At 39.2% G+C, this 27823-nt stretch overlaps 2 protein-coding genes across 3 annotated transcripts; one reads left to right on the plus strand and one right to left on the minus strand.

The window, feature by feature from the left end:
- Nucleotides 1–231: 231 nt before the first annotated feature.
- On the plus strand, nucleotides 232–3571 carry LOC117212340 (ATP-dependent RNA helicase Ddx1). Its single transcript, XM_033457093.1, has 12 exons — nucleotides 232–356; nucleotides 475–526; nucleotides 596–792; nucleotides 862–1061; nucleotides 1142–1609; nucleotides 1689–1858; nucleotides 1925–2087; nucleotides 2169–2355; nucleotides 2434–2727; nucleotides 2798–3015; nucleotides 3086–3206; nucleotides 3268–3571. The coding sequence occupies exons 1-12, from the start codon at nucleotides 341–343 to the stop codon at nucleotides 3381–3383; spliced, it is 2202 nt and encodes a 733-aa protein (XP_033312984.1). The 5' UTR covers nucleotides 232–340; the 3' UTR covers nucleotides 3384–3571.
- Nucleotides 3572–3727: 156 nt separating this feature from the next.
- On the minus strand, nucleotides 3728–27277 carry LOC117212346 (guanine nucleotide-binding protein G(s) subunit alpha). 2 transcript variants are annotated; one of them, XR_004488440.1, is made up of 11 exons: nucleotides 25221–27277; nucleotides 24223–24298; nucleotides 22211–22265; nucleotides 21092–21211; nucleotides 17897–17994; nucleotides 12829–12883; nucleotides 12672–12745; nucleotides 12004–12183; nucleotides 11707–11911; nucleotides 9927–11631; nucleotides 3728–9849 (listed from the first exon to the last, which is right to left on the minus strand). XR_004488440.1 is itself a non-coding variant. In XM_033457103.1 (10 exons), the coding sequence occupies exons 1-10, from the start codon at nucleotides 25357–25359 to the stop codon at nucleotides 11485–11487; spliced, it is 1149 nt and encodes a 382-aa protein (XP_033312994.1). In that variant the 5' UTR covers nucleotides 25360–27277; the 3' UTR covers nucleotides 3728–11484. The 2 variants fall into 2 exon arrangements, 1 of the variants encoding a protein (XP_033312994.1); XM_033457103.1 differs by having other exon boundaries at nucleotides 3728–11631.
- Between the last annotated feature and the right edge of the window lie 546 nt (nucleotides 27278–27823).

Here is a 27823-nt window from a genome sequence, read left to right on the forward strand (position 1 = left end):
CACAAGTAATATGATCTTAGGGCTAGTTTGAAAATGATAGTACTGTTTTGTCCTTCCCTTTCTCTTTGTATACAATGTTTTAGCTGATTTGCAAGTCATTGCAGAAATAACTTATATTGAATGTTGAGATTTAAATATCTCAAATTATTCTTTAAATTTTAAGAAAATGAAAAAATGAGTAGTTTGTAAGATCGTAAGATGTATAGTATAGATGGCACTTTCATCGAATATTCCAAAATCCAAATGGATCTCTTCATGACATAGAAGAGTACCGGTGTACGTTCTTTGATTTTGCGTTTTTAAATTAGATCCAAAAAAGATATAAGCTGAAATTATAACAATGACGGCATTCGAAGGTAAATATGCCTATTAGGCATATTCCTAGCGTTATAATTATATAAGAAAAATCATAATTATAGATGTTGCTTATGAAATTGTCAAAATGTTTTATATATGAACAACTTTTTATTTTAGAAATGGGTGTTTTACCCGAAATCGCGAAAGCAGTTGACGAAATGGAGTGGACGTAAGTAAAATAAAATTATATCATGCGTATGAAAAGAAATATTAAATACCATCAAATACCTTTACACAGATTGCCAACTGATGTTCAAGCTGAGGCAGTTCCACTAATTTTGGGTGGTGGAGATGTGTTAATGGCTGCAGAAACTGGCAGTGGGAAAACTGGTGCCTTTTGTCTACCAGTTTTGCAAATTGTCTGGGAAACTTTCAAGGATCTAGAGTCTGGTAAAACAGGCAAGACCTCGAGCAATAGTGGACATCTGCAACATTGTACGTTCCTTTTCATATTCATTATAACATGTTCGTTCTTTTATTTAATGTTGTTATAATTATTTACAGCTTCACATTGGTCATTAAGTTTATTTGACAGAGGTAAAGCATTAGCTGTGACTCCGGATGGCTTACGATGTCAGAGTCGTGAACAGAAAGAATGGCATGGCTGTAGAGCAAACAAAGGAATTCTAGGGAAAGACAAATACTTCTTTGAAGCTATAGTAACTGATGAAGGATTATGTCGTGTAGGCTGGTCTACGTCTCAAGTAATTCTCATGAATTTTTGTTAGCTTTTCAAAAATGATGTTGTCAAATAGTTATAAATATTACTGCATTTGTGATATAGGCTTCACTGGATTTAGGAACAGATAAATTTGGTTTTGGATATGGTGGTACTGGCAAAAAATCAAATGCAAAACAATTTGACAATTATGGAAAGGCTTTTGGAATGCATGATGTTGTTGGATGTCTTCTGAATTTATCAAAGGGAGAGATTAGCTTCACATTGAATGGTGTGGATCTGGGTCCAGCATTTACTCTGAATGCACAACAAAAATCACAGACTTTTTACCCAGCTGTAGTATTGAAAAATGCAGAAATGTCATTCAATTTTGGAGCACAGCCATTTAAGTATCCCCCTCCAAATGATTATATAGCTGTTGCTTCAGCTCCTAAGGAAGTTATAAATGAGAATCCTATAAACAGTAGCCAAACTCATAAGGAAAATGGCAAGCCTAAATGCAATGCCCCTCAAGCTATAATCATGGAACCTTCGAGAGAACTTGCTGAACAAACATATAATCAAATTCAAAAAGTAAGATATCAGTAATGATTAATCCCAAAATACTTTTTTGCTTAAAATATTTAATACATAAAATGATATCTCTATATAGTTTAAAAAACATTTGAAAGATCCAGTCATTAGAGAATTGTTAGTTATTGGAGGAGTTAGCGTAAAAGAACAAATTGCTACATTAAATTCCGGTGTGGATATAGTAGTTGGAACACCAGGTCGTTTAGAAGATTTAATACAAGGCGGCTACTTGTCCTTAACACATTGCAGGTACTTAGCAATGCGTTTTATGCTAGATTTATCAAGATAATGGTTGTTATAGTATAGATCTTTTAGGTTTTTCATTTTGGATGAAGCCGATGGTTTATTGAAGCAAGGCTACACGGAATTAATCGATCGTTTGCACAGACAGATACCAAAAATTACATCAGATGGGAAAAGATTACAAATGATCGTTTGTTCTGCCACACTGCATGCATTTGAAGTTAAAAAAATGGCGGTAGGTATTTATAATGCCATTCGTATTTTTATGCAATATTTTGTAAAAAATATATATAAGAAATAAATTTACTTCGCATAGGAACGTTTGATGCACTTTCCAACGTGGGTAGACTTAAAAGGTGAAGATGCAGTTCCCGAAACAGTACACCATGTTGTTGTAATAATCGATCCACAGAAAGATAAATCTTGGCACAACTTAAGGAAACATATAGAAACTGACGGTATTCATAGCAGGGATAACATAAGACCTGGAAATAACAATCCTGGTATGTTTTAAGTTAATTAAACTCGTATAATTTTGAAATTCCTCTATCTTTAATTATGTGATTAAATGTTTTTCATAGAGACACTCTCAGAGGCTGTGAAAATACTAAAAGGTGAATACTGTATTCGTGCCATTAAAGAACACAACATGGACAGAGCTATAATTTTCTGTAGAACTAAATTAGACTGCGATAACTTGGAACGATATTTGAAACAATCTGATAGAAACCAATTTTTATGCGTATGTCTCCACGGTGATAGAAAACCTGCGGAACGCAAATCTAATTTAGAGAAGTTCAAAAGGCAGGAAGTAAAGTTCTTGATTTGTACCGATGTCGCAGCTAGAGGTTTAGATATTTCGGGATTACCTTTTAGTACGTAATCTTCACTAACTTTTAACAAATTCGTTTATAATTGTGATTTGCTTATATAATTTTTTTCTAGTGATTAATATGACCCTACCTGATGAAAAATCCAACTACGTACATCGCATAGGTAGAGTCGGTAGAGCTGAACGAATGGGTCTAGCAATTTCATTAGTTAGTAAAGTTCCTGAAAAAGTATGGTATCACGGCGAATGGTGTCCTTCTCGTGGAAGGAACTGTTCCAATACTAATCTTACTGATAAGGGTGGTTGTTGCATTTGGTACAACGAACCAAACGTAAGATTTGATACAACGTGACATACTTAGCTTTTTTTGACATTCGATATTGCTAACGTCATTTTTTCAGTACTTGGCTGAAATTGAGGATCATTTAAATGTCACGATTCAACAAGTCGATGCAGATATAAAGGTTCCATTAAATGATTTCGATGGGAAAGTTGTATACGGAGAAAAGAAAGCAGCCATGGGTATGTAAATTTTGTGTTCGTGTTGTAATGTGAATTATATCGAATATTTATAATTTTTTAGGTTCAAATTACCAAAATCATGTACAGCAAATGGCGCCCTACGTGAACGAATTATCTTCTTTGGAATCAAAAACACAACTTTTATATTTGAAGAGGCATATGGTAAAAACGAGCTAAAATACTTTTAAATGCTAATACGTAATCATATGAGAATCTACGTTCACTAAGCTTCTCTATCTTTGAATATTATATTTCAATATGTTATACCAGTGTTTGAATAGTCTCTTAATATTTATAAACGTAGTGTACTTCTAAATGTAATATATAAATTTGTTACAAGTAATATAACATCTTAGTTCTCGTAACAATGTGTCTCGACATTTACTTCATAATTAATTATTAATATATATTATTAATATATTAATGAAGTATTCTTGATATATCATTTCTAAAGACATAATAGCACTTAAATAGCACTTAGATAGTATATGTGTATATAAGACATACGGTAAGTGTTTATTGTATTTTTATAATTTTCATAATTGTACCATCACTATTTTAGTTACACAAATGTATTATACAGTGGCCTTGCAGTGTTGTTAGTTTTGTAATTTTCACAATATCTCTTTGTATGTTTTTTGTGTTTTGTATATGGCACGTGCGCAAACGCGCGCATGTTGTGATTCAGTTTTGTATAGTATATATGTATATATTATATACTCTTAGAATTTACTAAATGATCTTTGTTTAATTACACATAATAATTTATACACATTTCTCGAAATCAATAATAAACGACTAAAGTTATACAGTATACAAATCATACTGTTTGCTTTCTGCATTCAGATATAGCGTACGTGTTCTCCCTTTCTTTCTTAAATAGTGTATATGATTTACGTGTTAACACACGTTACACGGACATAACACGTTTATGTTATTCACACGAGCGAACGAGACGCATGTATCTTCACACTTGCAGATGGTTTCTTTTTATTCCTTTTGCACAATTAATACAACACGAGCCGAACTTTTTATTCACTATAATAATTTAATTGATTAATCAGCATAGATCCATGAAAACATTTCTTTTTTCCCTTCATATTCAGACAGTCATCACAGAATGAGAATGAAATATTTTTTGTATCTTCTTGTAATTTAAAAACACATTTACAGTCGTACGGATCATTCTTCCCTTTTTTTAATGCACACTGGCTATCACACACGCGGAATTATTCGATCGCATTAACTCAACATGAATTATACTTATATAATATACATATATATTTATATGACATAAATATATACATATACTTATTTATATATTTATATATATATATATATATATATATATCAGTTTATTGTATATACTACATGTCCACCCCACGATTTTTACTTAAATAGCTTCGACAACTAAACGACTCAGGCGATCAATACTTGTTCACATATTTTATATAGCAACCATATCTTTTCATTTGATTGGATTGTACGCAATGTTCGTCGGCTTATGTATCTCCTTTCTTTGCCCTTTTATTACGCAGTTATATCATAGATACTCGTTAGTCTAGGATTTAAAAAAGAAATTCTCCGTGCTGGTTCTCATGCGGACACAGCATTTTAATACCAAGAAAAATCATGGGGCGGGCAACATTTAATTTGGTTTCCTAACGAATTTCTTGTGTTATTACTCATTTACATCACACGTATTTTTTATTCCATATTTTTCTGTGTATGTGTATATTTTTTTCTGTATACGCGTTATTATTCATTCACTCGTATATAATTAGTGCTTATTCAAATATTACTGTCCGATGATTCCTGCTTTCGCTTTTAGCTTTGCGTCTGCATCAATAGTTTCTTTCTTAAGTCTTCAGCTAAACATACTTCTAAGATACACGCAACAACGAAGTCATTAAGAATCAGGGAGGAAACCCGGTTTTTTTTTATTTAGAAGGGAGGGTGGACGTACTTATCGACGAGTTGGTAAAACTCTTTTCACCCTCTCTCTTTCTTAGTTTCTCAGTTCTCATACCTTATTACATGAATACATTTACACACGAACAATTAAGTGATCCGTTATTCTTTCTTTGCATCCCTAAGATCGCCAAGATATATTCCCTTCTCTTTTTACATAATTTTCAATCAGTTTTCAAATAACTGTAATATCCAATAGAATGTTCGCCAGCTTCCAAGTTACAACATCTCACTTCGATCACCGTTCATTTTTATTTATTCGGATATAAATTCCGTAATTTTATAAAACGATATTATCCTCGTATCAAACGAATGCTCGTGATTCTTGAACGTTTTGGATTCTAGCGAACAATGCGATAAAAACTAGAAAAAAGACTTCGAACAACACCAACGATCGATCATTATACATGTAGCTATATTTTTATATAAATTACTCTGACAGAGTATGTGGCAAGAGCCCATAACTCTTCTCGTGTGTTTGTTTATTGTTTAACGAATAGGATAATTGCTGTGCTCGAGGCACACACAGCTCCTTTTCTTGTCTTTCACAATTTCATTCAATAAGTCTTCGAATCAAAGTGGCTTTATGTTGCATCGTGACCCGGCAATCTCATCAACGAAAAATTACAAAAGAACGCACGATTTCCCAATATAAGATTACTTTGATCATCCTAAGAGTACTATTAAAGCAATCTGGATTTCCCATCAAATATGAAGAATCAACAAAACAATTGAAATAAGCGTTACATCAGGCACGATTCACGATCAGGGACCATTTGCAACCATGACTTATAACGGCTGACAAGATATTTTAGATAAAAGACAGTGGAACATTTTTTTATTGCCTATTCGTAAATTCGAATGACTGGATGGGAGGGTAAAGTGGTGGTATTGGAAAGATTATGTCGTCATTTGGGGAATTTACAGGGAACCGCTCTTGATATTTCGTGATACTTTCACGGTGAGACCGTATTACGTTTACACGTTCATTCTACTAATAAAATGCTTGCTAATCACGAACGTGTTCGTTACATACATCAAAACGATTAGCGAAAATATTCAAAGAACTTTCCGAGGCAAGTCATAATTATTCGACGTAAGCAATTAATTTTACTTTACTATGAAAGATATCGAAAAGTAAAAAACCGAAGGAAATAACAACGTACGTATCTTTGTTTCGAATCAATTAAGGCAGATTGGTACGCGTATTCGAGCGAGAGACGTTTCCATCTCTCCTGGCCCTCTATGTTTTTCTCGGTGAAAATAATTTAACGAGAAATAAAAATAATATCTTCGCATCTCTGCATATGTAGAACATGCATTGTTATTTATTTGAACGATTATTGTAATCTCAAACGATTGAACTTATTGACTTTCCATGCATTCGTGCATGCGTCATCGATTTACTAATTCCGACAACTTTGAGAACGATTATCCAGTCTCTATGCATATACGCAGATGTATACGTCGTTCACGTTGCATTAAGACGACCTTCGCCTTGCATTAAGACTTCTGAAAACTTCGTTTCTTACTAAATCGTATTAGAATTATGCACGGGACTATGATCGGAGCTTTGACAAATGTCCGTCGTAAAGGTACGACATTTCTCTAGATTTTCGTTCGTTCTTCCTTTCTTTCTTTCTTTCTTTTAATAACGAAAGATCGAAGTTTCCCTTTTCAAACAGAAATAACTACGATGTATGAAAGACGAATATATCTATTATTGGAAAGACAACCACAATTCAAACACAGCGTTACAATGTTCACTTTTCCATCTGCACTGATCGTGGTCAGTTTAAATAAATACATTATTCTAGATTGGATAGATGAATCTAATTTCTTCCGAAGATAGCTTTTTTTTTTTAACAATGATTACAGCAGTAATCGTTAATTACAATAATAATGACGACAATAATGAGAGTGACGATGATAATGACAATGAAACGATGACGATGATAGCGATGATAATATAATAATAATAATAATAACAATAATAAATGGTAATAAGAATAATGATAATAGTACTATAACTACATTTTCCGTTTCAATAAAATCTGCCCGTGTAGAGACAATTTTTTATCGAATAACAGTTTAACGATAAGACGATCACAATAAATGACTCTGTATCCTTAACATAAACGCGACCATGATAGCATAAAACACGTATTTATCTACGAGCAAACGTTCCATGACTTCGTTAGAAAGGTGTAACGAATTGAAAATCAGGATGTCAATTTTTTTTTCTCGGTAATTCGTTCTTTCCGAGGCAGTTAAAAGATCTGGATGATGCAATCGTATCCACGAATCGAATTTAACTGGAACATTTAATTATTTATCGACGGTAATCACTATTAACGTTGCTTCATCAGATCTTGTATCTCTATCTCTCGTTACGACGATTCCAACTATGCCCATTCCATCTACTTTGACTTTCGCTTTTTAAGGCAATGCTCTCTTAGCAACGTGGTCCACAAAGAGTATTGCGAAATGCAAGCGGATAATGCGCTTCGTGGACGACGTGCTGCATCGTGTTTTATCGACGACTTGCATTTGCACGACGGGGATCGCGAGGAAAGAAGAAATAGGGAGTGGTCCGTTTCGTACAAAACACGACTGGGCCCTTTGACTCTGTTTCAGCATTGACGAAAACAAAAAAAAAAGAAGCTTCGACAATTCTTCGTTACGTTCCAAAAAGGAAAAAAAAAAATAAAAATAAAAATAGACGCAATCATTGTCAAAATATTTAAATGCAAACACATTTCTATACGTGGTTAAGCGATCAATAAACACAAGATGTTCTCCAATAATGAACACTACACCGAATAGTATATATCCATTAATCAAACGCACAATTTCAAGTTAGTTTCGACGAACTGCTATCGATGCGTCATTGCTTCCCATCCGTACGAACCTGTCATTATTGTATTTACAAATAATAATTACTTGCACCGCTTATTTTTACATGTACATATTCGCATGCCTGGTATATTGTACGTACAATAAAAGAAAAGAACTTGTGCGATCGGCGTATGTATACAATATATATAATATATATATGTAAGTATATATAATGTATATATGTATATCTATATCGGTATAATCGTGGCCACGTAAAATTTATTAGTTAATTATTAATTCGGTATCCGTTTGTTTCTCGCTTGCATACGCGCATACAATAGTCGATCATCATTACACTTACAAATTTTGTTTACATTCAAGTAGCAAGTATATATATTATCTTTTACTTTTGTTGTGTTTTTTTATTGTATCGCGACCGACGAAAACGGACAATCAATCTACCAATACTTCTTCAATACATTTTTGCATGTGATTTGTTTTTTTCTTTTCCCTTCGTTATGGTCAATCATATCGCATTTTTTCTTTCCCTTTTTTTCTGTTGTTCAATACCGTTGAATAAAGCATTCAAAATTAGGACGAACGCGATTCTCCATTCGAAAGAAAAGGGAAAGAAAATAAAATCGTAACGAAAAAATAAAACGCGTAAGAATGCTCGCAACAATATTAATTACGCAATACTCGTTACTCGTTCGTACACTGACATACACAAAATGATGTTTCATATTTCTTTGTGCTGGATGAACATTAAAGTTTCACGGAAGTTTCATTGACAGGTAATATTATATATGTATATTCGCAGGCTCGCTGTCTCTCACTCCCTAACATCCTTACTTTCACTCTTACATCTGTCATCAAGTTTTACAGTAAAAATAACACTTCGTAAAGTTATAAATACCGTTACAAACTATGGCTTGTCAGTTATGTATTAGTACGATAGGTATACATATATATGTATGCACACGGGCCCATATATTGATATTACATGAGAATACATTTATGAGGGTGTGGGCTTGTCAGCATGTGCGGAGTAACCGTTATGCAATGTCCGGAATTTCTATCCTCATCGTTTCGATAGCCACAACATTTAAACATGATCGGATAGAACACTATCTAATGGATTAAAAATAATCAGATTATCCATACTGCTGGATAAGAACAGTTTCCAAAGGACACGAAAAGAAGAATGATCCATTGTCGTAAAGTTTCAAAAAAGAGAAAACGTCGCAAGACCGAGTAGTCATATAAAAAATAAAAAAGGGAAATATCAATCAAACTGCCAGAGTTTGTCTTCCTTCCGAGAAACGTTCTATGAACAATTTTCTTTTCATCTCTTCTGCTTCACAAAGAAGTGATCGATCGTAATGAAAGAAAAGGAAGAAATAAGAGTGAACATGATCAAATTTATTAGAAAAACGTTTAAAACAAGACGATAATAAGGATAGTAAGACCGGATGCCCCAATATATTTACGTTGTGTTACATAAACCGGAACGTGGCTTATTCGTATCCCTATTTTATTCAGTTTAATTTGACGATAAAAAAAACTCTCGTTACCTATTATAAAAGTAGATGTTACACAGATCAGTAACCCGCACTTAATCTAGGGGTACGAGGGTGTATGTATGCGAGTGAACGTGCTGCCACGAAGAATTTTCTATCTTTTTCTTTCTGTTACTAATACGTGTATCAATTCATCACTTTATATATTTATAGCAGTAGAATGCACGTGTGTACGCACGTGCGAGATATAGCCGCAATGCGCGTAGTTCCAAAGCAGTTTGCACACGCGTACAAACTCCTCTCGTCCTCTGGATCTGGTATGAAATTGAGAAAAAAATATGTGAAAGGAAAGATACGATTAAGATTCGAAAGAAAACAATAGGAGACTTACCATATACAGGGTGTCCAAATAGTAAAGATACTTGAGATAAGAAATTCGCACATCGCACTTTGGTTCAGGAAACTTTACCCTAAGAAGTTCCGATGATAACTGATCATTTGGATGAATCGATCGAAATTTGTACATGTTACCATTGCATACTCTCGGGACATAAAGCATTTACTCGAAAACGGGACGCGGGACTTTACGTTACGAAGTCGAATAAATAAGCAACATATTATACCTCCGTATGTAATAACGTTCACATTGACGTACTTTGATTGTTGTAATGTTGGAGCCTAACGCTATAGTCAGAAGTGTACGTGTAAAATGAATTTCCCACGTGGCACATTTGTCTTGCGTACGTTTAGGATTTATATGTAGATACTAGCTACAATGATAATATATGTGCCTAAGTACACGAATTAAAGTAGTTCAATGGAAATCAGTAAAAACGATATCAGTGAGGAATCTCGATTTATAGGAAACGCACATAAAAACATGAATCCGTGGACGGTCACCCTGTACATATTTGATACATAGTTATATAATTAAAACGCTCTTCGAAATACTGTAAAATCTCACAAAATACTCTTCTTGTAAAAAGGTGCGGCTGAGACTCCTACGGGTCGGGCCAATGCGATTAAAAGTCGAGATTCGGAAATTCGAAAAAATTAGTTTACCAATAAACACGGTTATATCATATAATTAAATTGTTTTAAGGGGCAAGGGAAAAATAGAGATTCGAAAAATGAGTAAAGAAACGTTCAACGATAAGGATTTTTATCGGTGAAATTACCTAAGTCTTAGGAAACATTCTTAATACTAAATCTGAACGAGATAATAACGCGACGAGTGTGCCGGACGAAAGAGTCGTTACACGATCGCCGTCGTGTTAATCTATAACAATGACCCACGTTAGAACATTCGCTCTCTTTCAATCGCTCTCTTTCTTTCTCCCACTCCTCTTATCAACGAATTGATGCGTAATAAGAATAAAATTAACGAGGTAATAGTTAAAATTGCACATGTTTTTCTAGCAACAAATATTATTCTCCTCCCCCTAATCACGACGTTCAGCACACTCTCGACGAAACTTAAAAAAGGAGTCGAGTGATCGAAATGCCCGAGATATTTCTCTTTTTTATGTCGAAACGATCGTTAAAGTAGAATGCGCAGGGGCATAATTTGCTTGTACACCAATGACATAATAAGCGATTCTGTGCAAAAAGAGAACTATTCTCTCCATTGCGAGACAGATTTTTTTTTAGGTAACCCCCAACCGCTGCGTATCAACTTTTCTCCTTGAATTTTGTCGAAGAAGAACGATCGACTCGCAGCCATCAATCATGTATGCGTACACGCGGAGTCTTCGACACGTTACTTTCTGAATAATTAAACGGCTTCAGATACGCGAAGAAGAGTTCCACGCACCAATGTATATCATCGTACATCGCGATACCATTCAGATCGCCCACGGTACGACTGGTTTGACTCGAGTTAGCTCAGGGTGGAGCACTACCGTAATTTTTATACGAATACATGACAGGATATGTCGGCAGGAACGAAGTCACAAGAGCTCGTACTGGCGCAAGTGCATCCGTTGAATGATGTCCCGACAATCGTTAAATACTCTCTTGATGTTCTCAGTATCGACGGCGCATGTAAAGTGCGGATAACAATAGTGCTTACCGTCTCCGCTGGCTGTGCTTATACGCTGCAAACAGTCCGATGGAAAATTTATTGTTCGCCTAACAAAGTTGTGCTCAAATATCTAACACGATGTACTTACAAGAAATTCGTCTCTAATGAAGTACTTGGCCCTCATAACGTCAGGAGGTTCCGAAGGATCTGGCACTACCCCAGGTTCAGCCGGTGTCTGATATCGCGCAAATTCTGGAAAATAATCTTCTAATTTGTGCTTTCCTGCTTTTACTTTTTCCGCTAATAGATCTTGTTTATTTAAAAATAAGATTACGGAAATTGTGCGAAGCCACCTAGAAAAGGAAAGAACGGACATGTAACGAACATTTCGAACGTACATCTTATCGTACGGTGAATACATCCAAGCAATTAAACCGATTCGTACCGATTGTTCCAAATGCTTTTGAAGAGGTCCAAACTCTCTCTGAGTCTTAACTTTGTTGGATCCTCCCTGAGTACCATGTTATAACTACTACATGCTGTTACAAATATGATTGCCGTTACATCGTTAAAGCACTGTATCCACTTTCTCCTCTCGTCGCGTTGACCACCAACGTCGAACATACTACAAACAAGCAATCATTGATGCTACACATTACAACGCTTTTATGGACGAAATGCATGCAAAGGATCGTGTTCGTGTACTATACTTTACATTTTACGTAACACCATCTACGGCTAAAAAAAAAGTTGAAATTAGAATTGATCCGCAAATTTAACTCTATCGGGATGAAATTCCGTAAGGGACCGATAAAGACTGGATGTTCCTCCGTAGAGTTAATGCGAAACACAGGATCTAACGGGAGGGCGGGGGGATAATGGGAACCAAGGCAAAAAGGGAAAATATTATAAAGTTGCGGAGGCGTTAACGCGGCTAACCGATTCCGCTGCACGTATAGCACGTAAGTCTATAGCTGTAATATACACGCCGGGATGAGGTGCGCGTCGCTGCTTTACGTTATATTTACCGTCGACCGATGTTACTGTAATACGTTGTCTATATATAGTTAGACGACACTGGAGTAAAGCGAGTAGCTATCGCTTAGGACTTACTGAAAGTTTACTTTGTCGACTTGAAACCGCGTTTCGAAGATACCGGACGTAAGGACTCGACACCTGAGGATGTCCTGCAACAGATCGACCAAATTTATCATTCGAATCAAATCTGTACATTTTCGGTTTCGCGTTAAAACCTTGTATCGACGATTACCTGTTCTGTGGGTGTGTAATCCGGTTGCTTAACGATGGCTACCTTATCTAGAAAACTGAAACAGAGAACGGAAGAAACGATTACACACATCTCCTACAGTCTTCATAGTCCTAAATGTAAATTTTCACAATGTAATCGATTTGACAGCGCTATAACGAGCTACGCCTTGATCAATGTGCAAGTATTTCCCACCGATGCTGATCATCGCCGATAATAAACACAGCTAGTTAACAGCATTGTTACCGTGAGAGTTGCTTCGCGTGATTATGGTTTAGCCTAGCATCGTTAAAAATTTCGAACAATTGTCAATTGTCAGGTGTTCATGAAAACGTTTATAATCGATGCCATCCGGAAAACCGAATCAATGCTTTACCTTAAACCAAAGGAAAAAAACAAAAGATACTCGTAAGTGTTTCTTTTGGGCATTTGGTGAGTGCAGAATAATTTTCGTTCATGAACTTTCCGTCCAGATGGAAACTGCAGAATCTTATGTATCGAAAGTGGCGCGATAACACACAAGATGGAAAACGGAAGTAGCTGTAGGAAAAGGGTGGAACGCTGGAGCAGGGTGAGAGAGCACCGAACGAAGAGAATTCTCTCCTTTTTTTCATGCTGCTGTCACCGTTTCTCTTGAAAGACCCTCCCCGGCTAGTGTCTAGGGTGGATAGAGCGCACGAAGGGGGAAAATCGATTCTCGGTAGTGTCCTATCCTAACCCCAACTCTCGCCCTCTCGGCCTCGCCGACTATGCCTCTCTAGCACCCAGTTTCCAATCCGGGTCATGGGTCACTGCCACCGCTGCTCGCCATCAATCGTACGTACAGACTTAGCTTCGCGTATGTATACCAGCTCCCTGTACAGGTGTATGTTGTATGCGCGAGATGCACCCTACAGGGGTGGGTCTTCGCTTTGACACCACCATACAACCTTCTACAGTCGGTTGACGGTGATAATATATTTACTGACAGACACTTGCACTGCTCTCCGGCCCGGATATTAAATAGCCGTACAGACAACGACACCTTTTTCATTGGAAATATTCCGAAACTTGAAAGAGATAACATTACTAAGATAACATAGATATAAAGAATTGCAAAATTGTCGATTCTACTACATGTATATCTACGGGATATCGTTTCGTCATAAACAAATAATACAAAGGACTGAAAGGGATTTTCATAGGTACAAAGGCAGGAAGGTAGGATAAAATGAATCACGAGATGCAACAGCAATTAATCCAGCGTTCATTGACCTCGACAGACGTGAGTAACCAGAATTTAGCTCCTCGAGTAAATTCGAGGAACCAGAAACCGGAGAAATTGATTTTCGGCAAGTAGTTGCACAGAAAAGCTGAAGAGAAGCCCCTGGGATAAAGGTCTACGTGGCTCGTGTGTAGGCTCGTGAGAAAGGTAGGTCATGAAATTGGCGCGCTCGTACAGAAATAAGGTTATCGACCTCCTGAGAATCGAAAGAGGAAGGAGGTCGTGACCCACTGGTTACAGCAGAACGATTTTCTGGTTACCGTGGCGGTGTAACTTCACCGACCTTGAAGTCAACTTTATAACAATATTATTTCTAACGATATGACAAGCGTGACACTCCTGCTGCATCACGATCCCAGCGTTAGATTATCCAGAACCACCGATCGCTAAAATATTTCATTTTTATCGAAAATATAACATACAAGAGAATTAGGAATTTCTAGTTTTCCCGGGGTTTACTTTTCAACCAACCGTCCTGTATAAACGACAATGCGCAGGATGATGAAAAGAATAAGAAACACTTTAAGAAGATAAATGGTTCGCGAATTTTGAACGAGGTCAGACTAACTACAAAACAATGCTCGGCTCGTTGCATAAGTAACGAAATGAAGTAGACCAGATCGAATCCGCGTTGAGCATCCTTTACGTACTTTTTACATTGATTTCGACGCTTTCTAACATTCTGTTTCATCTTAAACGATCGGTTGATTCGAATTGCAAATATTTAAAGAACCTAACAATCGCTCCTTCTTGCTTCGATATAACGGAAAAGTTTCGACGTATCGCTCGATTTACAGAAAAGATTTTGCAGAAAAAAATCTCGGCAACTTCAGCAGAAGCGCCGAAGACTTTCTGAAACGATCTCATTGATTTTTTCGCGATCTATATTTAGGCAGTGGCATCGAAAGTTATTAACGAGGATAAAAAATACTGGTTTTTATCTAACATGACGATGGCACGGAAGAAGATTGTTATCGACCTAAACATTCATGAACTATGTGTGGCAACATCAGTGATCCCAGCATATAGACCAGCGTCTATATATAGAGACACGTGTTTCCTTTTTTAAGGTGTGCCGAGGTATCCCATCGTGTAATTGACACGTTACTCGATTCTCCCCGTGTACAGCGCTCGTTTTCTCTTTTTCCTCTTCTTTTTTCTTTCTCCTGCATTTTTTCCTTCTCCCTCTCCCTTACTCTTTTTTTAGTTCTTTTTTTTATTTTTAATCCGAAACAAAAATTCGATACTGAAAACGATATCGCGACGAATTAAATTCTCAGCGCAATTCGATGGGCTCCAAGGGAGATACGGGCGGAATCTGAATCGCGATAATGTTGCGACACGCTTCACCTGCGAATTTTATTGCATGAAATCTGACAGTTGTTCAACCCGGAAATGGCTGTGACTGAACCAACAATCGATAATCAGGCGTTGGCGCATAGCGATCTCTTATTCACGTCGCACAAATATTTATTCGCTGTGCACCAACTCCAATTCGATGATATTTTAGGAAGCTTGCCGTTGGTCCATATTCCTTTCATCTTCGATACAAGTATTCGAGACAGTTTCACTTTAAATTTCTTTGCCTTTCAGAAGGGAAGAAAGAATTGACCCATTAATTTCTACCAATTTTTGTGTAACTCGAAATCTGTTCCCTCGATCACGAATCAAGAATGAGAGACTTATCTAATGTTTAGCAAACAGGCGTCTGAAATTACAACAATCTAGCGTCGCGGGGTCCACAAGAATCTCTCCGTTATACATCTCTCGACCAGTGCTTCCTAAAAATACGATACGCTATTTTTACCCAGAGATTTCTTTCTCTTTCTTTCTATTTCGATACACAAGAGGACAAGAGAGAATCAAGGAAAAGATGAAAAGGAGAGAAACGAAAGAAAACGAACGTTTCTGTAAAACGAAAGGATGGGGGGGGGAGGGGGAGAGGTGTTAAAAAAATTCACACAAACGTCGGCCAACGAGGTGCAGTAACCGAAATGTAACCAGGTTTAATATATTTTTAACCGAAACGAAAACTATCGCCGTGATCTTGATGCGATCTCGCCGTGAAATGCGAGACACTATTTGGCACGTTGCTAAATCACGTCGATCGTGAACGTATTCCGAAGTATTCTCGTTTCGTGTCTCACGGGGGTATCAATTGAACGATAAACGCTTTAATTTCTCCTACTATTGACAGTGCAACGATGACGATAATAACGACAAGGATATTCATGGTAATTATACATGCGGAGACGAAGAGAGATCCAATGAGGCTGCAGCCAAATAAAAAATGTGTTCTGCCTAATTAAAGTATTTGACGAAATGATAAACAGCAAACGAAGTCACATGTTCGGGTTTGTTAGTTTAGTGGATAAGTTTCGCGTTTACATTCGAGATTCACGCCTCTTTGCTCACGATTCAGTGCAACAACCTGTGCCTCACCTATGTAATTTTCAAAGGGATACAGTTTAAAGTGATCTGCTGGACCGGGACGGTTCGCAGCGGACCAGTTTTTCGCTCATTTATATATCGGATCGGCGGTTATTCCCTCCAAGTTACGTGACGTTCAAAAGGAGAATGCCGAAAGTAATATATCTTTGTAAATACACGGCGTCACGATCTTCATGACACTCCGTTTCCAGTTTCATCCAATTATCTACTTGTTATTAACCGTTCAATCGGTAAATATGAATTTGTCAAACGCACTTTCGACGAAGGCGTCGCCTTTCAAACTTTATCTTATTACAGATTTATGGCAACAAATTCGCAAATGTTGCATCAAGCTTTTAAAGAACAGTTTGAACTTGGCTACCATCTTTAGACAAACTCTATCGAACTCCGTACAGGTGGAACGCACAAGGAAAAACAAATATCTTATGTGTGCAGTGTTAAAAATATCGTTCGGAGTGCGAGAGAGGGAGAGAGAAGAAGAGAGAAGAAGAGAGAGTGGAACAAAAGCAAGCACAGCATGTTCGACCGGTATGTACCTAAACAGCTCCCGTGTCAGTGAACAGCGTGAAAAAAGTTCGAGGTTGGGCCAATTCATCGAGAACCCCTAGATAAACGAGTGGCCCCTATTAAAGCGATTACCTCGTTAAGGCATTGTCTCCATTGGCATTAAATCGGTGTCACAGGCCCATGAATATACACGGATATACCATATGTATCGCGGTCATGAGAACGCTTCCGAAATTTATCCAACCGCGTTGCAGACTATTTACAAGTCAGATACGATAACAAATACAAATATACTCACACAGCCAGAAATACAGGTACGAATACATAGGCGAATCGTTACACTTTTTCACGGAACCACGAGTTCTCGTTTCAGGTTATACTCGTCTGGCACGCGCGGAATAGTTGAAAGGATAGCGGACGAATCCGCGGGCAAATCCGACGCGATTCGCGGTCTCATTATCATCGTATAAACCTTATCATACGTACTTCTTATCGTAATCATGATATCAGTACCGGGGCGAATTAGAATAACCGTGTGTCGCGACTCGAGCACACGAGCTATTTGACGCTACGAACCTGGCCAATAACTCTGCTCTCTTATTTTTATCATTGGACACTTCACGATCTGTCTTACCGTATATACTATAGTATACTATAGTATATATACTATATACTATAGTATATATAGTATACTATACTATACTATACGATCCATTCGAAAGTCAAACTGATTCATTTCCCGAAAAGTATTCTATTTTAATGCCCTAATGTACAATCTAGTATTTAATTTTGCACTTCAGTGTAGCATTAAATTTGTTTTAACGATCGTACAAACAAAGGATAACTTACTATTTGGCGCAGTCAATTAGTTGATACTCATTACTCCTCTCGAAACTCTGTTGAACGCCCCGGTCCTTCCAAAGGGTTTCGACAATATCGTAGAACTCCTGCAAACATGAATTGTAATTCGGTTAACGTATTACAACATTAAAAAATAACATTAAAAAATAAATAATTATTTGACGGCGCATCCGTGGGAGATTTGTAAATAAGTTCACAGTTTGGCGGCCGCTTCTATCGTGTCTCATTAATTATCTAAAAAACGTGCGACTCTGACGAAATGGAAAATTTGGCTCGAACCCGGCCACTATCGTGACAACAGAATATGCCGCGTCACAGTTGGACCAGTGAAAAAGACGATTCGGAGCGTAACTTATGCAAAACTGGCAGCCACGGAGCACGTCCGTTATCGACAAAAATATTTTCATTTTTAATTCTGTCGCCGGCTTTGTCGCCGTATTATCCGCTCCTATATAAAAATGGATATCGATCAGGTATCTAAGTCAAGATAAATATTCGAATAGCATCTATTGCCGAAGCGTTGTCGGATAGAAAATAAAGCAACCGACAATTACGATAATTTTCGAAAGGAATAGGATTCAATTTCGAAAGAACCGAGATACGGGCAAACGTTAATTTGTCAAGAGAAGCGACCAATAAATTGTAAACTTATGCGCTTCTCGCATCAAAGCGGAAAGTCACCACGTTGAAAGCCTTTCGAGAACTTCTTCGAATCGCTAAATTTTATATTTTGAAAGATGTTTCGGATCTCAAAGCAGACCGATCCAACTTTCTCAACCTCCAAGTCGCTACACAAACTCCGATATTTTCGATTTTCCTGTCTTTTTTCTAAAAGTACTTCGAACCAAAAAAGACAAACATTCTACAGAGACAATTTTAGATAGGTGTTAGCCTTTCCCGCAGTATGTAACAAACATTTCAACGTTTATTTAGACGTATTTCCGTATAACAGGAATTAGCCGCACAGATGCGCCCGGTGATAGAGTTGCGGTCAAATTCGGTGTAGAATTCGACTCGAAATAAACTTCCGTACTCTCAACAAACGACGCCTAGATATGCGAAAAGCGAAACGACAGTGACAAATTGGACGCGGCTCATCGAACGTAGCCGCGGAACAAAATAAAAGGTAGCCTCTGCCCGGTAACTTCCTCTTAATACAAAGACATGTTTATTCGCACGCATAAACATATCTTTCACTGTTTAATGTATCCTCGCGGTGGAAATTCAAATCCAAACCCTTCACCTTATCCGACGGCCGGATGACTATCTTTACCGTACTCTTAGGTGTACTCCATCCATCCGGTTAAGGTATTTCGATGAAACACTCTGTCGAGAAAAAATCCGACAGAATTCCCAACGAGAGAACGGGACGTAGTGTCACGTGGGAGCTCGAAACTCTGCCGATAACAAATGGCTTAATTCGATTAATTCGGATGCATCGTTCTCGATGGTTATGGTGTCGAATCGCGTGTAGCGAAGAAGAAAATACGACAATTTGCGCCTGTACAACCAGGGCCAGAGATACGTAAAAGTACATACGTACACATGTACCCACGTACCAACAACTGCCAGTGAATGACGCAAAACACATGGATTATTTTGTCGCGACGACTTTATTTCGAGATGCGCTACGTCGTTTCGCCAGTTCGGAGCGTTCGGGAGTTTCGTAGTTCTCGAAATCTCGGTCTGATCCTCTTGGCACGCAAAAAATCATTATTCTCCTCGAACTGACAGAAGTTTCGACAACGCCGATCCGTGAGTGAGTCCAGTCAGCTGGTTGCAGAAGATGTCAATGCCTCCTCGACCCCTAAAATCTTTTTCATCGTCTTTTCGATCTAGCCTTGCATGGTGCGAATTATGTTTTCCTATACCTACCACGCTTCCTATTTAAATGTATCCGGAAACGATAATCGGGTACATTAGTCACAGGAAAATCGATCGAGAGGAATCACCGAAAATATTGTCCGATGTTTCCTCGTCTGCCTTGGAGGACCTTGCCGGCTCGTCGAGAAAATGCACGTTGATAAATTCTCCGTGTCATCGATCCAAGTTACACAGGGCGAATTCGACAAATTCGACATAGCGCGGACATCATACAGAGGAACAACAAATCGGAAAATCTTTAAGGGATAAATCGTGCTAGTAACTTCAGCGCACGTTCCAAAGAGGCGCGGCAGAATTGCTGGCCTGAATACAAAATGACTAAACGGGTTAAATAACGTGTACCGCGCTCGCTCGTGTCGTAATATTTTAATGGTACACCCTCCCCTGTTTTCCCCTATCTAGTTTCACTATACGATTCATTGTACGCGCGGCTTGTGAAATTACGCGATCCATACCAGAACATTCTTGTCGTACGTCTGCCGCTTATAAACGCACGTCTGGTGTCCTCGAAATAATGCTCTCCTTGATTAAAATCATCACGGTAATAAAATTTAATTCTACCGCTTGCCATCGTATACCGCGAAATATATTTGTCACGCGCGGAAACAGTCAATCGATGTGTTTCATAAAATAAAATCGGATACTTATCCTGGACGAAAATCAAGTCGCGATTCTAAGAATATACATTCGAATTTCTTTCGTTTTGACAGCACGGGAAATTTTACAGGGAGATCAAGGAACATTACTCTTGAAAATTCTTATTAAAAGTCGATCACTATCGTCGTGACTGATGGTGAGCACCAGATAATCGAAGGCGCACGGTAGTCGATCGACACAAAGATCTACGAGCGCATTTTGTACACGAGGCGGGGAATGGCGCAGCACATCATAGCCAGAGCATTGTATAGCACACCACATATGCGATGGCTGTGTAAACATTGTAAACACCGATCATACCACGCAGTGGCTCTCACGCGAAGAAATGCTACCAACGTGTATCGTAAGCTACAAGAAACTTTCGGTACCGCAAGAGTATCACGCTTGCCCTGAGAAAAGGACAATCCATTGTAATTGGTTAGCATGGTCGTTTTACTGTTCATGCTTCCAATGCTTTAAGACCTCATAAGTCGTTTACATTGCGCTGTATAGTAAAGTTCCTCGTCTGCCCGAGACACCGGCCTTTCATTCAACGAAAAGACGAAAGCGAACCGCTCGTACAAAACTGGAGCGTATTTTTCATCGTATTACATTAAGAAGGTACACACGGCACGCGGAACAAATAGGTTGGCTGTGACTCACCGGGGGATAATCGAAGTCCGTGGCAGACGAGACCTCCAGGATATAGTCGACTTTGCTCTGATTCGCCGGATCTTCCAAAGCAACGGGTGGCGTTAGCGTGCTCATCGCGCTGGTTATCGTCTGAAAAGGAACGCATCGAATGAAAAAACGGAAGCCACGCTGTCCACGTGCATCGATGTATCGTATAGCATACGTATGCACGTAATTCCACGACGATTACGCTAACGACAACGTTCATCGCGAACGGAAAAGAAAGTGCATTCTTCGCGGGATTGCGATGTGTATGCGAAATTTCCATCCCGGCCGTATCTATCGTTACATGCGCAGATAATATGTCATTCATAATCCTTAAGTGCCACGGGGCAGCTTGTCTATTACATTCACCCGACATACGGAAGCGATTGCAAGGTTACAGACGATACGCGTATCTAAACACGGCCTCGAACGACAAATTGATGACAGCGCGCTGCTCTCCTCAGCACGGCGTTAAACCGTCGCGAATTTACGGGCGCATCACGTAACGTTAATGACGAGACGCCCGTCAAAACGGACGCGTTTACCGCCATTTCGATAGATATTACGGAATAAGGTTTTTATCTCTGTTGAAACGTAAATTAAAAAGTTGTTTGATTTCATGGCCCGAGACATTTTCTTCGGCAATACCGTAATACTGCCGTTGTAGAAAACACCAACGCTTCGTATCGATTTAGCTATAAATCACTAGATTCCCAGAATACGCCGCGTTATTCGACGCGTTTCACGAATATTACTCCGAAAGGGTATTTTCGGAGAGGGAAACGTGTTGTATAGTTATCGTTAGCCAAGACACATGTGTGCATAATAGTGCCACCGAACGATATTTTAATAAGGCTGTAACAAACCATTGCCGAGACCAATCGTCTTAGAGAAACAGAAGAACAATACAACGTAAGCTACTTTATGTTCTGCTCCGCGTTTCACCATTTATCCCGAAGGATAGTAGTCCGTTGATTATAAAATCCGCACAGCGAAATAAAAATAAAACGCGACGCATGAAGGAAAAAATCTCGGTCGAGTAGCGGGTATCGCGCCAGGTTTGAAAAGGTATTGCATAAACAAATATCGAAAAGGGATTCTTACCAATATCGCGTCTCTGATGTTCCTTTTGATGTCGTCGATTTTTTGCCGCTTTTCCCTGCACAGAACAGCGTGAGAAACAAACGATATGTTTGATCCTTCGATCTCGATATTGATGCATCGTTGTGTACATCGCTGAATACTCTTAATGCCGTGCGTAAAAAAAGAAACCAATGACTCGATCATGATTATATAAAGAAATATCGAAACAAGTTAGGCTCGAGCAATATTTACCACGTATACGCGCGTATTTTCATTATTAATGGCACCCGAGTCATTCGGTAATTTTAGATCGCACGGCATCGCGCCAGTTTTAGTATAACGATTTCGTCGATTTGGAGACACACTGGAAATTTCGTGAATCTAATACCGGCGATCGATGCGACCGACTCCTCGCCGTCACAACTATGGGACAGCAGCATCGAATTTTCATGTGGGATACCTGTGCCAGGCTCCTATCGTCACTCGAGCAAAGTTCAGTCGTTTAAGACTCTCGCGTACATGTGTACATGTATCACATACGTACATTATAAGATGACGACAGTCGCGATCTAATACAGGTTCCCATTTTTATAGTGTTGTTATTCCGTTCAAGTTCTTTACGCACAATGCTGTGTACCATGTATATCGCCGCCGCAATTTCGCGTCTTGTTCACATGATACTTAGAAATTCGTCTTTTCGTCTGCTTCCCTACTTTTCATCGTGTTTCTGATTTCCCTTATCCTGGTGATCCTTCGGTTCTCCACGTTTCAGACGTATGTGACCGCGGATTAAAAGGCTCCGCGCTGTTACACGCGATATTCGAATACAACGCTAAAAATAATCGAACGACTACCTACTCCAACGATTTTGCCGTTTAGTAGGATTATACGTTAAAAGTCTCACTGTTCCAAAAGCTGCTACTGCAAATGTAAATATATTTACATAACCCTATTTACTTAATTGCAGCCGATCGAGGTGTCTGTGCATTTCATGGGCTCCTATCAAGCATATACAAACGCGGGCGAGGAAGATAATCGAGAACGATGTTAATTCGTACACGTGTAAAAAAGCTTCAGAGGGTAGAAAAGAAAAAGGAAGAAGGAAAAAATACTAAAAATACGCAAGGTTATACGGTATGTTTCCATAGTAAACAAGCGAAATCTGCAACGAGCGCGTCGAACACGCAATGCTTCTTAGAATCGCGTCGCTAGCAAAAAAGAGTCCGTTAAATTCGACGATAGAAACAACTTTTCGCGATTCATGTGGAAACAACTCCGAACAATGTATCAATCCCGATATCGTCGATAAAAAGAAAAAGAAACAAGAAGAAGACAGATAAGAAGAATGAGTAAGCAAGAAAATAAAGAAGAGAAAAAAACGGATGAAAAAAAATCACCGCGAAAGTAGTAATAAGGCGTGCGTTCGGGTCCGTTATCAGCGCCGGAGGCAGACAGAATTTACGACACACACGAACCGGGCCGAGCCCGTTTGTTTGCACATCGTTTTCATCCTATCTAGTTGCTCCTGATTTTTCACGTATATAGGTGTACCGACATTCTTTTTACGATAACGACTTGTTTCTATCTAGTTTGCACCGTTTCGCGACTGTATTTTTAATCCGTTTGCTTGATTCCTAGCAAACGGTAGCTGGATACGAAAACGGATCGACCGAAGAAGAAGAAAGGAAAAGTATCGAAAGTGAACGAAAGGCGCGTATTTGTTGAACGATTTACGGAAGAACTGCGTTTTTGAAATGATTACAACGATAACATCGCGAAGAAAAAAGCTGAAGCAAACAGAGGAAAAGAAAGTTAGAATATGCGAGGAATAATTTGCTTGAACCACGTGTTGATATTGTAATCACGCGATGGACCGAATTAACCGTAGGTTGAATCATTCACGAGTGCGTATTAATGGGAAAAAATAAAGGACCCAAGATTATGTACCGGTGACATTACCGTGCTGTGCGAATAGTATCGAATGTTGGATTGGCTTAAAAGTAGTAACGCTGTAACGGAGCAACGAAACTTACGCTTCGCTGAAGCCACCATCCGTGTGCAATATCCTCATCTGTTTGACGATGGTGCTCTTCCCCGATTCTCCCGCTCCTAGAACATAACAAAAGAAACAATTTCTCTGTTTCTCCTTTTTCTTTTATGAAAAAAAAAAACATCGTTCAAGTTTAAAAGAGGAAACGATTAAGAAGCAGTGGTTTAAACATATATATTTAAAGATCGATAGTGATTTTTTGAACGATCGTTTGAAAAGCTATTCGACGAACGCGCAAGACGCGGCATATTATCGTATCTTTTTTTGGAAAACAGGAATAGGATCGTAATTGCAGACGGCAGGGGAACAATACAGTAACAGCTGTTGCTTCGTAACCTACAGCTACGAGTCAACTATACGCAACACACAACACACGTCCACACGTCGAATTAGAACGACGACCTACATAAACGAAGAATAGGAAGGTAATGGCTAGGTGTTGGGTTAAGTATCGCAATAAGTAGATGGTGTGCATACATGTGTGAGGGCGCACGCGCACACCCACATCGGCCGACTATGTGAAAAAGACTCCGGTTCGGGAGAAGGAGAAGAAGGAGACGAAGAGAGCGACACGAAAAGGGTACAACATGAGCCAGCCAGCCGCTGGATATTCGTGGGTGCCGGCTCATACGATAATCGATAAAATTGAATTACGCGCTGCTGAACATCGCGATAATGTTCGGCCTATCCTCTGACCGGATTCGCTTTTTGTCCAAAATTGGTGATCGAAGCCGATTCAACTGGTATTCTAGCGGAAATTTTCTCCGTTTCTGACACGTGTACATAGATATAGACTATATACCGTATTTAAAAAAGAATAGATAAAAAAGGAAACACATCTTTAACGAAACGTACTGAGATTTAACTACAGAGAGATTTAATTAGAAACATGTGATAACCGAAGATATCCACGGAATAAAAGGTCGTCAAAGTAGTGATGGAAGGTCCTAAAAAAAGGGAAAGTTTAACAAGTTGACTTACCAAGCAGAAGGAGCCTATGGGTAGCTCGATAAACTTGCTTGTCCTTTTGCAATTGCCTGGTAATGGCATCCGAGCGCCTTTTCTGGTTCTTACTGTCATCCTGGCTGGCCTTACTGCTCTGGCTGCCGAAACACCCCATGACACACCACGAGAGAGACACGCGCGGCTCACCCTCTTCGCTCTTCCCTTCCACTTCTGTAGTTCTCTGTTGTTCTCGGCTTAGAGAAAGACGGTATCTCGCCACTATGTTACTCTCGAACGAGGGAGAATAGACTCGCGCAACGGCTCTACCGTCGGCGCGTGTTGTTTATCTCGCGTAAATGTGACGTTCGATAAGTATACCCTCTGGCACCGCAGTTCCTACAGATTCACTCCCTTTCCAAGTACCTATATACCTACTGCAAGTTCGTTCCTTCGTTCCGGCCGTGTCTGTCACTCGATACTTATCTATCACCGTATCGCGCTTCTCCACACTCGAGTTTCGTCCTTCCCTCTTCCTCGAGTAGCACTCCCTCTCTCGTGCGCTGGTCTTTCTCCTTTTCTGCCTCTGTCGTGCGTTTACTATCTCCGTTTTGTACACTAGCAACAACTACGCGTATGTATATCTCTTGATGTCTTCTCTCCGTTGCACTCACACTCGATTCACTTCACGGCTTCTCTTTCACTATCTCGCACTACCCGCGAAACCATAGCTACACACGATTGACGACAGTGCTGCTGGTCCAACACGCTGGTTTCGAACGACGATCGACTTCTTGTGCGTATTTTAAGTACGAATATACAGAAAAGATAGGATCGGAATGATCGCCGAATGCCGGAGTTTCTACCAGCAATCGGTCGTGTTGAAACGACGACGGGTTTACGGGGTCGTGACACCTGGCCCGATAAGAAATTGATCCACTCAGAAGAATATAGGCGAATCGTGCAATACCGAGCACGATTAAATTGGTTGCAGATTCGATGAAAAAATACCGACGATATAAGAGGAATCAAATCACTTCCGAATCTTCGGTTGGAACACTGACGAAAACCGGCCGCGAGACACTCGCGGCAGGTTGTGATAGAGGGAGTAAGCACGAGGCACGATCAGCGCTTGAGAGTGGGAGCAAAACCGGGACTGGGATAATAGGTTGACGTGCACTGTCCGATGCGCCTCCTGTGATGGCCCGCGAACACGAGACACGCGAAATCGTTTCAGGAGGAAGGGACTCGGACGCGTGTATACGACATACGACAGCTCGACCTCGCCTCGCCTCACTACGCAGCCCCTACCCTTCGGACAGAACAACGAAAAGTTAAAATAGATCGGCTCCGGTACGCTGCTACCTCGTTATTCGAGCAAATCGAACAAAGTCGTGGAATCGACAGCTCCCATAGATAAAGAGGATGATTTCACTGGAGCAGTTTCCACCGTTTCTTTTTACGTTCTCACGAATTTTTTTCTCCTACTTCTCTGCCCTGCGATTTTCTACACCGTTCTTCCAGATTTTCATCCACAAGGAGATCCCGTACCGAGAATCGATCCAACCTTTTCTTCCTTCTCTGATTTTCGTTTCGTTGACTCCTCAATTTTTCGAGGGCTCGTCCGGGTTCCCCCTCCTCGACTTCTCGTTAGCCTCTACCCCTCTCCGCGGACTTCTTGTCGACCACCACAGCACAACCACCACTCGAGGAATCCAACCGTGTGCCCTCTCTCGCACACACCCTCGAGTGGTCTTACTCTCTTTCCACCTCGCTTTCACTGCGTTCGCTCACTCTCCTCACTCAACAATCCCCGAGGAAATTCGTGACCAAAACATCCGACACGAAGTACTCCCTGTAGCCAACATGTCGTCTGCTAGGCCCACCAGCGCGGCGGCTCACCGCGCTTAAGATGGATCAGGTTCGTATCCTGACTTCTAAGTACCCTGCCCACGGTTCCACGATCTTCTTTTTTATCCTGGAAAAATCTTCTCTAATTGCACACACCGTCACACGTTCGATCTCTTGTCTAGAATTTTTCAGTAGATTCACTGCCAACAATCTGTCGTGTGAAGTGTTAATGCATTGACCGTAGCGCTATCTGTGCCATCTATTGAAACTAAATCGTTATGTATGCGATATGTTCGTAACACATACACGTTTCGCTGTAGTTTCGCGTTCAACCATACGTTCCATAGATATGATAGGTTGCGCTGTGATCAATCCATATGTGTGTGCATGTATGTATAAATATTCATACCAAATAAATAGACAAATATAGCGACGCATCAGGCACCGTAACCATTAAAATAGACATGCTATTTTTCTCATTGAGTTAATACCGAAACGTAAACGTTTGAATATAAATGTAATAAAAAATTTCTTTTTAATCTAGCGATATTTATTTCAGTTGTAATTAGTTCCTCTCTTATTCGGTATTTAAATTATTACCAACATTGCCGACGTTACTGCCAACATACAATTAACAATACAATAGTTACCAATAGAAAATAATTTTTTAACGTTTAAAAACTAGAGCGTAAGAAAATGGTGTATAGACAATAATAAACATCTACGACTTATGAATGTTTTCTGTTGAAATTTAGCAAACTTAATGTGAACACAAGATTTTATTAAAATAT

This window comes from Bombus bifarius, unplaced genomic scaffold (genome assembly GCF_011952205.1).
Source record: "Bombus bifarius isolate JDL3187 unplaced genomic scaffold, Bbif_JDL3187 scf7180000008288, whole genome shotgun sequence".
Classification (NCBI taxonomy): domain Eukaryota; kingdom Metazoa; phylum Arthropoda; class Insecta; order Hymenoptera; family Apidae; genus Bombus; species Bombus bifarius.